The following is an 11631-nucleotide window of genomic DNA, read 5'->3' as shown; positions in this document are numbered from 1 at the left end:
GTACAGTCTGATCCGGAGCTCCAAATGGTGGAGAGCAACATGATCCAGGTGGCATGCGCTGTCAACTGGTCCCATCTGGTCCATCCAACGTCCAGGAAAAGGTGGCCCGTTTGGCCCAGCTCATTTGGCCCATCTTGTGCGCGAGTCTTGGCCCAAATGACGATTCCACTGCAGCCTTGTCGCGGTGGAAATCAGCCCCTCGCATGGATCCACGTGTCAGTCATCTCGTCCCTTTTCCTAACTCTAGGCTCCTCACAATTTCGAAAAGCTCCCTCGTCTGCATGAGGGTTGAGTGTCACATGTGAGAAGCTTTTGCTAGTTGTAGCTTTTAGTAGAATTTTTGGCGCTCTCCAACTGTTCAAATTATAATAATACATATATGTGGAATTCAAACAATGAACTAAAATTTACATAAAATCCATATTAAATTCTTATTACGAGTATTATTTTTATCAGCTGCTTTTTTAGAATCTCCTTCCCAACTGAGGCAACTCTTGATGGGCCAGGAGGCGGTGATGGACTTTTCTGGGCCGAGCAGTTGATCGGGCAGCCATTATGGAGCTCAATTGGGCCTCTCCAAATTTGGCCCATAGGAAACAGAAGGCCCAGGCACTTACACGTAGGAGTAGGACGCGACAGACACCTAAAAAAGTCAGCGTCAAACGGTCAAAGCCGAAGCTTATCCAGCGTGGACGACACATGCAGGCGTCCGTTATCCATCCACGTGGCGAAGGTAAGATTGGGAGCCACTGCCGTTTATCTTTTTTTTTCTCCCTTTAGTGTAATTTTGAGAGGGAGTGAATAAGAAGCGAAGATCACGCAAAGTGTTATTGCTAAGCGATAAGTTAAGTATTACGGAATATCAATTATTACAAAGTTAAAAATTAATCAATATGTTTTTTAACCTAAAACCGGCAAGAGAACTGCTAAATTTATTTCAAATGATAGGAGTAAAAATCAAGACAAGGTTATATAAAAAGAAAAAAAAAATCAGCTCTCGACGGAGCCCAACATAGGTATCAGAACTAATCTATCCATCAAAACAACTGACTTACTCAATATAAATTTCAAAATTAACTTTAGATAGATTTTCTTTTATTATAAAATATATCATTTAGCTACATGTAAAATATGCTCCGAGTTTCTCTCTCTTTCTTTATTTACCTAGTAAACGAATGGCGCATTATTATCACATGCATATGCACCAGATGCGTTGCATATATCCGAATTCCACGTACTCACCCATGCATATTGTTGTGTTGATGAGGACGACAAATCACAAGCACGAATAGCAATTGGGCTTGTGCACGTCGTATAGTGTAAGATAGATGCCTACCTGTTGATCCAACCTCTAAACAACGACTTGTGATTTGGCACGCACGGAAAAGGAAGGAAGAAAAGGATGAAAGAGTCATGAGTAGCTAGCGTGCAAATTGCTTTTCCCCAAATGACTTTCTTCTGTGTTTCTGAAAGACCGGTGCTGTGGTGGTGTGCAACTGTGCATCGATCTCTTGCCTGCCATGACTCATGACCCCGTGTTGTGTTCACCCTCCTTGCAAAAAACCTTAATTATCACCCTTGTCTTTTCGCTTCGATGTATATTTATAAGTTGAAATTTAAATTATCTTTTTCTTCTATATATGTTTATAAACTAAAATTTAATTTTTTTTGTCCTCTAAGACTTCTTGCTTCGAAGGATGTTCAAAGAAAAATCAGAGGAAGAATTGAATTGTTTTCTCTAGAAATCCTGTAAAATTCTTGTGTTCCGAAGAGGTCCTAAATTTAGAATTGATTTAGAGTTTTTTTTCAACTTTGGTTTTTAATCACTGAAAAATACATATATAAAAGTTTTATTTATAAATTATTTTTTATTCGTAAACATGTCGTTTGGTCAAACATTCACCCCTAAGAGATTAATGATTATTATGAGATGCATTTCTGGCAAAAAAAATAAATAAATAATGTCTATGTCCAAGAATGTATTAGTTAATTATCGCGACTAAATTTTATCCTAAAATATGCTATTTCTCTAATGCCCAATTCTATAAATATTATAACCCTCATTTCACATTATAAGTTGTTACTGCCATCACTGTATTTATATAAATACTAATAAATATAAGATACATATATATATATAAACATATTTATTGATATATAGATAAATATATATAATAGGATAAGTACATCTTAGGACTGAGGAGTAGTCCGCTTGATTAAAAAAAAGGGACAAGATGCATTTTAATACTATAAGATCAAACAGTAGAGAGTCGCAGTCAGATATATCGTGCACTTGGCCATCTTGAAACAACCAGGTTTTACGTTCCAGTGGGTTTAACGTGGATGCCACGTCACCGCCCGTCAACGGTAGCGGTAAAATTAGGCTAGCATCCCTAAATTCAAACATAAAAACAATTCAAAATTTCAATAAAATGTAAAACCTGATGTGAAATTTTGATAAGATAGAATTATTTCATGTGAATTTGTACGGTTTAACCGCAGTAAGCCCCCTCCCCACCCCACCCCAACAGTGTTATAAACACTGAAAACGATTTTAGCGTTTATTCAGAACGGCATGCACATGCAGGGCGTCCGTGCATATATGCATTGATCGTGTGCTAGCTTTGCTGTTTCTTTGATGAACGAATTCAACAATCAAGCCGCCTAGCTTGGACCATCGCCGGCCCCGTTCGATCCAAAAATACAAACAACACGTCTCAGGCCGCGTTCGGGAGGGCATGGGATAAGTTAACTTAGCCAAGCGCAGAAAACGGAGTAATACATTAATACATAATTAATTAATTGTTAATTATTAAAAATATGAAATACATTAATATAATTTTTTAAAACAACTTTTCTATAGAAATTTTTTTTGCAAAAAATACATCGTTTAGCAGTTCAGGAAGCGTGTGTGCGGAAAACGAAGGAGCTAAGTTAACTTAGCTAGTCCCCCGAAAGCGGCCTCAGTATTTTTTTGGTACCGAGCATTCACGCTAGTAAATAGTACACACGTACGTGTTGTCCGTGGCGGATCCAGCATCATAAGGTTGAGGGTTGATTATCCTTTTCTTCTTCCGGCCAGTACCCTTTTCTTCCCCTCCCCTATTTTTCATATAGATCCAACAAATATGATGGCTAGAGGCTCCCATAGCCCCTACACCGAATCCGTCCCTGCGTGTTACCCGCACCGACAAAGAAAAACGACACAAGCTATTCGTTTTTAGTTGTTCGTGGCTAATTATATATGTTTATAAACTTGTGTATACCGTTTCTATACCTGTATACATGTGCCATTTATGTTGCTGGTTTTATATATTAGGTGTTACGATAGATCACTTAATTAATTTAATGATCTCCTTAATTTAATTTGCGCAAGCTACCAGATTAACAAAACTTGTCTTCACATATGACTGATCCTTTAACACCGACCGACCGTCTGCAAAAACATGTCTTTGCACGCTTATTTTCCAAACTAGCTATAGCCGGGTGGTCGCCGGCTGCCTGCGAAGACCAATTTTAGCCGTCTGGGATGGCATTCTATATATGTAGCAGTGCCAAAAACGTGTTGTCGCATTGTGTGCTATTCCATAGCTTCGCTGTTTCCAATTCAACAGTTTTAAGCTGCCTAGCTTGGACCATCGATCATATCATCGCTCGATCCGAAAAAAAAAAAAAACCACAGCACATGCACGCTTGGAATGCGCCATGGATCTCTGTTGGTTTTTTGGTACGTGCGTGCGTAGTGCATCATCACCTGACCTCGTGTGCCCCAGCGATTGATGATCGATGACGATGCATGGGACGGATCGATATTCAATGTCGTTACACGAGTATGGTACGTACGTTCCGGCCCATTTTTGTCTTCCGAATTATTGGACTGCACGTCACTCCTCCTGCGTCTTGGATTTTTATAATAATTATTTAAAGCGTATATATCGGCGGAATTAGCATATATGCTAATTATTTTACATAATCAGTAATTATGTAAAATAATTACTAATTATTTTTACATCATTTTATTTATTTTTAAGTATACTTTTATGCATATATATAACTTTACATATTTTTTTTAAAAAATGAATAAGCAAACATGTATAAAAAAGTTAACGGTGTCAAACATTTAGGGACTGAGGGAGTATATAGCTGACTTGTTGCCTAACCAAAATTAATTTAACATTAACCAATTTTGGTACGGTTGATATATATTGGCAGTGGTTTAAACATGCCATAGAAGAGTAATCCTGGTAATTGATGCATGTCAAAAAAATCTCACACCGAAGTGTGTCCATCGAATTACTCACCCTACTCCAAAGTATGTTCATTCGTAAATTGTTTAACATGTGTTGAGTTTAAGAAGAGAAGACTACTGATATCTCTTGATAAATGGGATCGTACGTGGGGATATATGAATACATTCGTTTCAAAAATAATTGATTGGATACATATTGTTACGAACAATACTAAAAATATTTATATTTTAAAACAAGATTTAAAAAAAACATTATATTTTTTAAAAAATATGTGCCATATATTCTCCCGTGCCCATGTTTTGGCTTATGAAAAGAATAAGTATGATATATTTATAAATAAAAAATTATTTATAAATTAAACTTTTATATACGCGTTCATCGAATCACAAATCTAGAAGCCAAAGATTAAAAAAATATGATAAAAACTCTAAAATCAACCATAAATTATGGTTAAAATTGATTTTTGGATTATAAGTATAATTACAGGTGAAAATACAGGAATAGCTCGACACAAAAATATGACCAGCATATAAAAAGGGCCGAGACTGCAAAAGCAGGCAGCTAATTAATCAGGATGCCTGGAATCCGTGAGGACCAAGGAAACGTGGCGGCCAAGCGTCGAGAGGTGTCACCTTCACCCTTGGCATTATTGGCGCCGACGTGTCACTCGCGCACAAGATTCCTCTCCATCCAAACATAACTGATTACTCGATCCTTTCTAAAATAAAATTGTTTTTTTTACTTCTCTTATTTGTCTTAAAATAAGTGAATATTTGAGCAAATCATGGTATTATATGGAGTAGTTTATAAAAGGTATAAAACAAATACAGTGAAACTAAATAAAGCATGAGACAATTACATTGTAATTTGATAGCGTAGGGTATTATAGTTTTTTGTATTTTATTGATATGTATATGAGGGATGAAAAATGAAGTTATTTTTGAGATTTTTATCATAAACTATTGTCAGGCACAACTATAATGTACATTTTTGAACTTAACTATTAAGTTTTTTTTTGGTTTTTTCATGGTTAATTTTCTGGCCGTGATTATTAAACTGTTATTAATATGTATATACAAGTTCCACTTGTAAATTGTATTTACCTTTTTAATTTTCTACTGCTTATAAATAATTCGGAACGCTTGATTTAGCAATGTTCGTATAGAGAATTAGGATTTCTCATAGGATAATGAGACAAAATAACAGGTACAGGCACCGAATTAATGCCGCTCTTGCAAATATCCTCCAGTAAACACCAACTAGTGAACCTTGGTCTCAGGGATGTCACATTTCCGTTCCATTACTAATGTTTCTTTTGAAACAATTCCATTATTAATGTTGAGTTAATTATACCAGCTAAAGCGATGTCTCTGACCAAACACCGTTGCCCTCTCCAAGCAAGCAACGTACACACCATCGATTACATGCAACTAGCTATAACTAATCAAGTGATTGATCCAACTTAATGGCATCCCCTAATTGAATCGTTCCCATGACTAAACGTGTGGCTCTCCCATGCCGCCGAGTCGCCGGAGCTCTGCACCACCGTGGATCCGGACCTGTGGCCATGCTGCCTCGCGCCATGGCTGGAACTCTCCTCCTCTGATCCATGGCCCTGTCACTAGCTAGCATCTCCCTTTCTCGAAGATTCTTAACCACTGTGATCTTTCCTTCTACTCGGGCTACTTTTAAGCGGTTGCCGCTGTAACTCTTTCCGTTAGCATGTTTCACGAACTTATAAAAATCATATATATTTTTTAAAAAATAAGTTCCGTAAAAAATCTGCTTCGAAAAAATCAAATAGACTATGTTTTCTCCAAAATAAGTTCCGTAGAAAAGTGGCAGCACACTCATTTTCTGTTAACACGTTTCACAAGCTGATAAAAAAAGTATGGTTTCTCTCGAGAAAAAGAACTATAGAAAAGTTGGCTAAAAAATCAAATAAACTCAATTTTTAAGTTTGCAATAATCAATACACAATTAATCAAGAGTTAATGGTTTATATCGTTTTGCATGACCAATTCGCTGGGCTCAAATGGCCGAAATAAACTTGCCAAATAACCCTGCATACATAGATATTACTCTATCTGTTTCATAATGTAAGACTTTCTAGCATTGTCTAGATTTATATGGATGCTAATGAATCTTAGACACGTATTATATACATTTATCTATAAATGAATTTAGACAAGTTTAGAAAGACTTATAATATGAAATGGAGTTAGTATTCTTGAATTTGCACAAACTTGAGGCTTGGAATCGTTTGGGGTCATTTTCTGCGGTTTTGGGGCGTTGTATACATGTGGCCTGAATCTTTGATGGATATTGTCCACTAGTTAATGAGCTTGAATAATAATAATGGATCCATTTAGCATATTTTTTTAAGAAGGCTTTATTCTTTGGTAGTGCCACTGGACCAAAATTCCCATGTGAAGTCGTCGTCCTCGACCATGACCGCATCGCATCCCCTGGGTCTTTTAGTACAATGCAAATTGACGCCTAATTTAATTTGGCGCAAAAGTATGTGTTTCTTTTGGTCGAATTAGCATCGCAATTTTTGAGATTTTGAATTCTTAAAGCTTAATTTATGCACAACCTTATCTTTTAGCTTTTGCTTTTGCTTATAAACTAAATTTAAATTTTTAAACTTAAATTTAGATTTAATTTTAATATTTTTATTATAGTTTATTTTTCAACTTTGACTTTTAAATCGACGTGGAAAAACGCATATACAAATTTTATTTCGTAAAATATCTTTCATTTTATAAATAATATTCCGTTTAGCTTTTTTTTTCTTTTAGAAAAGCCAAAAGATAGACCCCGAAAATTTTGGATTAAGATCATGAAATTTTTTGAAACAAACTGTATAGATACAGGACACATGGATTAAGAGCAAGTTAAATAGTATAGCCAATACTAGCTCTAATTTAACTATAGTTAATCTAATAACTAATTCATATAATAGTTACCTACAAAACATCAATACATGGTCACACATTTTATTTTACAGTCTGTAACTGGCTACAAATTATTAGTTTACATCCCTCCTCTCTCTCTCTCTCTTTTTATCGCTATTGTAACAGCTCTTAGCTGGCGCTATTCCGTTGGGATCTTATCAGTTCCAGTAATTAATCCCACTACCGGATAAGCTCATCTCTATTGGGCCAGGTGGCCAATCACCCCACCCACTGACACCCCGGCCCCACAGACCCAGCAGTGGACACCCTCTCACACTGACACCTGGGCCCCACACAGAGATTCCTCTCCCTCCCGGCTCCCTCCTCCTATCCGGGGCCATTTCCATCCATTTTTATAATCATTATTTTTTTAAAATCACAAATTTCTTCTCCTTCTTCTTCTTCTTCTTCTTCTTCTTCTTCTCTCTCTGGACACCACACACTTCTCCTCCAGCTTCGCCTCCTCCCTTTATAAGCGCGAGCTCGGGCACCCCACCCATTCGGCCGCGGTCGTGGATCCCGAATTCGCGGCGGTGAGGTGGGAGGAGGAGACGGAGGAGGGATGGCGTCGGAGCCGGTGGCGAGGGCGGTGGCGGAGGAGGTGGGGCGGTGGGGGAGCATGAAGCAGACCGGGGTGAGCCTGCGGTACATGATGGAGTTCGGGTCGAGGCCGACGGAGCGCAACCTGCTGCTCTCCGCGCAGTTCCTGCACAAGGAGCTCCCCATCCGGATCGCCCGCCGCGCGCTCGAGCTCGACTCCCTCCCCTTTGGCCTCTCACGCAAGCCTGCCATCCTCAAGGTCTCTCTCTTCATTCCATTACGCCACGCCCATCCCTCTCTCCCTCTCTCTGTGCAATCGGAATCGGAATCGGAATCGGAGTTGTTATTCTGTGGCCCTGAATCCCGGCGATTGTTTGGGATACGCCCGCGGATGAATTGGCGAGTTTTGGTGTGCGCCTCGGTTGATTATGGATGGGGCATGCTGTTTGCATGCTTATCTGAGTCCGATTATCGTGCAGTGATGTTTGGTTGGAACCGTTTTTGTTTCTGAAAAGGTGGCACCTTTTTGGATGGATGCTTTGATGTCTTTCATGTTTATTATGTTATTAGAATATATCATTAAGGTATCACCTTTGTCATTAATTCTGGGAATTTTCTTTTGAAAGGTAATTCTGGGGAAATGGAGTGTGAATAAGGTACCATCACTACATACATACATGCCTGCCACTACTTAAAATGTGCGATTTGTATTGGTTTAAAATGTGCAATTGTGTATTTGCGTTGTTAATATCCGAAGGCGTGCTAAAAGTATTGGATAAGGGGGCAATTTTGGATATTCTTGCTCACCAACTTGCTTGAATTTTCCTTTTCGGAGTGGGCTGTGGGGGCGCTTGAATTGGCTGAGGCTTCTGTTGTGCCGTCTTGTCGATCTTACTGGTCCGATTGTCCGTACTAGTGTAATCTGAATCTGGAGTCAGTGCAGAGTAAATATTTAATCAGATGAATTCTGGCAAATTTATTCATGCAAATTTTAATTTTCTTATTGTGGGACTGATGGTGTTTTTTTTTTCACCATTTGTGAAGGTGAGGGACTGGTACATGGACTCTTTCCGTGACATCAGATTCTTTCCAGAAGTGAGGAGTCGGAACGACGAGCTCGCTTTTACACAAATGATCAAGATGATCAAAGTGCGCCACAATAATGTGGTTCCAACAATGGCATTGGGAGTGCAACAGCTGAAGCAGGAGCAGTGTCGCACAAAGAAGATACCCTCAGGATTTGATGAGATCCACGAGTTTCTTGACAGATTCTACATGTCAAGGATTGGGATCCGCATGCTGATAGGTTAGCAAGCCTGGTACCGCTTTTTGTCAGGACCTAACTCTGCATCTGGTGTACGATGGTTTATGTGATAATTTGTCTAATCATATAAGAGTGCAGTATTATTAGTTGTTGATAGACACCTGTTCTGAGTTATTGCCGACTTGCTTAATTTCAGGGCAGCATGTGGCTTTGCATGATCCTGACCCAGAGCCTGGCGTCATAGGCCTCATCAATACAAAATTGTCCCCTATACAGGTGGCTCAAGCTGCCAGTGAAGATGCCCGTTCTATTTGTTTGAGGGAATATGGATCAGCTCCTGACATCAACATCTATGGAGACCCAACTTTTACATTTCCGTAAGGGTCCGATATTACCCACATGAATTAGATTTTTTTCAAAAAAAAGTTCCATGTTTTCACACCATTCCTCTTTTCTGTTAGCGCATCTTGTCAGATTGTTTGTTCTTGTATTGTCACAAAGCCTGCTTTTATGTTCAATTTGATTATCTTTATAAAAAAACACAATCTGTTTGGGTTCATCTTTTGTTGCCTCCTGAATTTTGGCATGTTAATGAGCTAACTCTTTTGGCCTTATAAACTGCAGATATGTCGCATCACATCTACATCTCATGCTATTTGAATTGGTGAAAAACTCCCTTCGTGCAGTACAGGAACGATACATGAATTCTGACAAAGATGTTCCTCCAGTTAGAATTATAGTTGCTGATGGGGCAGAGGATGTTACTATAAAGGTATTCATCTAGCACATAATTTACATCACCAGACATCTGTTATTAATAGCATGCTAGCCTCGTAGGTATGGGCAGTAACTAAAATGAATTGTACTTTGCAAGTTTTTATATTCAAATGACTGTATACAAATTTCCACGGTACAAAAGTATGAACTCATTTTAATAATCTTGGCATAAGTAGCACGAATGACTCGACTTATATTTAATTAGTTTAGTTGGATGGTGACAGACAGAAGGATCAGGTAAGATTTTGTACTGGCTGCTGAACAGGACATATCTCAAACTTTAAAGACAATCTTCTAGTGAGAAAGATACTGTGTTTATCTTTGAAGTGGATGCAAATTGACCAACTGATATATTTATATCAAGTAATGGTGACAAACAGAAGACTCAATTAACCCAGGAACATTCATTGATATATTGTTACATGTGATGCAAGTCAAGCTGCCTTTCTGTACATATAGGTATCATGTTGTTTGTGGGGATTTGTGATAACTATCATCGCTATTGCTAGAAACTGGTCTAGTGTCAACAATATTAGATGTGAATGTGATTGTCCTTTTTACATGTTGTTTGTGTTTCATTATCAATGTTATGTTGATGCAGGTTAGTGATGAAGGTGGTGGAATACCAAGGAGTGGCCTTCCAAGAATTTTCACCTATCTTTATAGCACTGCAAAGAATCCACCTGATATGGATGGCCCTTGTGAAGGAGTAACTATGGCAGGATATGGCTATGGTCTTCCTATTAGTCGCCTTTACGCTCGATATTTTGGTGGTGACTTGCAAATCATCTCTATGGAAGGATACGGTATTCCCATATTCCACTCCCTTTCAGATTTCGAGTTACTGTGAATGTTGAATAATTTAGCCATTGCATAGCTGATGTTCTCTGTATTCCTTTATGTTAATTATCACAAAGTCCATTTATTGGTTATAGAATTAAATGCTTAATGCTCATCCATGTTTAGGTGACCTTTTTTTTATGTATTCTTTATGTTTCAGTTATCACAGATTTTTATAATTACATCTGCACTATGTGTTGATCTGATCATTCTTTCCTTTTCTTCTACCATTTAGGCACCGATGCTTACCTGCACCTGTCACGGTTGGGAGATTCGGAGGAGCCCTTGCCTTGAAGGCTTCTCTGCGCTGATACCATCTCTGTAATTAGGTTACTCTTGTCTCTTGTAATTCCTGGGCTGGTTTGGAATATTGTTTTAAGGGCCAGCCATCTATAGCTGTTAAGTTAACCTGCTATCTTCTAGTTGCCACGTTTTTCATCATTTCAGCTCTGCAGCAGCAGCTTGAGCACTAAGCCCCCTCTTCTGTCTCTCTATGAGATGTAGAAATCCTTCTGCCATGCACATGGCATTGTTCATACTTCACCTGCTTGATGAGCCTCACTGCTGTGTGTAATTGTAAAGCGTACTTTGATACTAGTTATCAGTGATAAGCTAACTTCATCAAGTGCGTGCCTTTTGTTCCACATGGTTTTCAGCTTTTAAAAATTCAGTTTATTCATCGGGAGAAAATATGATGCTGTTGATGTTGAAATTCTGCAAACCAAGAAACCTAGGCATCGAGAGGTTGGAGATAGCTTTCATGAAAATGGTGGAAACCTTTATATATATGTATGTACTTAGAAATTTAAAATAAATACTGGAAAATAAAGTGCAATGAAAAAAAAGGAAAAGTTGACCCCAAAATTCAAATTTGTAGCGAGCTATAAGCGGAAAAACAAGCCATAAGACGACTAGGGATGGCAACGGGTAAATACCCATCAGGTATTGGTACCCTAGACCTATACCCACCAGTAAAATTTTGTACCATCAAAATACTCATACC

The 11631-nt window shown here is 38.3% G+C and overlaps 1 protein-coding gene across 2 annotated transcripts; it reads left to right on the top strand.

Annotated features, from left to right (window-relative positions):
- The first annotated feature begins 7644 nt into the window (after positions 1 to 7644).
- LOC102704822 (pyruvate dehydrogenase (acetyl-transferring) kinase, mitochondrial-like) lies at positions 7645 to 11440 on the top strand. 2 transcript variants are annotated; one of them, XM_015839300.2, is made up of 7 exons: positions 7645 to 8006; positions 8374 to 8403; positions 8792 to 9053; positions 9208 to 9388; positions 9636 to 9783; positions 10390 to 10594; positions 10864 to 11440. In XM_015839300.2, exons 1-7 carry the CDS (start codon positions 7770 to 7772, stop codon positions 10920 to 10922), a joined length of 1122 nt encoding a protein of 373 aa, XP_015694786.1. In that variant the 5' UTR covers positions 7645 to 7769; the 3' UTR covers positions 10923 to 11440. The 2 variants fall into 2 exon arrangements, with proteins under 2 accessions (XP_015694786.1, XP_006658015.1); XM_006657952.3 differs by lacking the exon at positions 8374 to 8403 and having other exon boundaries at positions 7646 to 8006; positions 10864 to 11270.
- Positions 11441 to 11631: the final 191 nt, after the last annotated feature.

The sequence above is a fragment of the Oryza brachyantha genome, chromosome 7 (assembly GCF_000231095.2).
Source record: "Oryza brachyantha chromosome 7, ObraRS2, whole genome shotgun sequence".
In the NCBI taxonomy this organism is placed as follows: Eukaryota; Viridiplantae; Streptophyta; class Magnoliopsida; order Poales; family Poaceae; genus Oryza; species Oryza brachyantha.
This window is presented reverse-complemented; position numbering and strand designations above follow the sequence as displayed.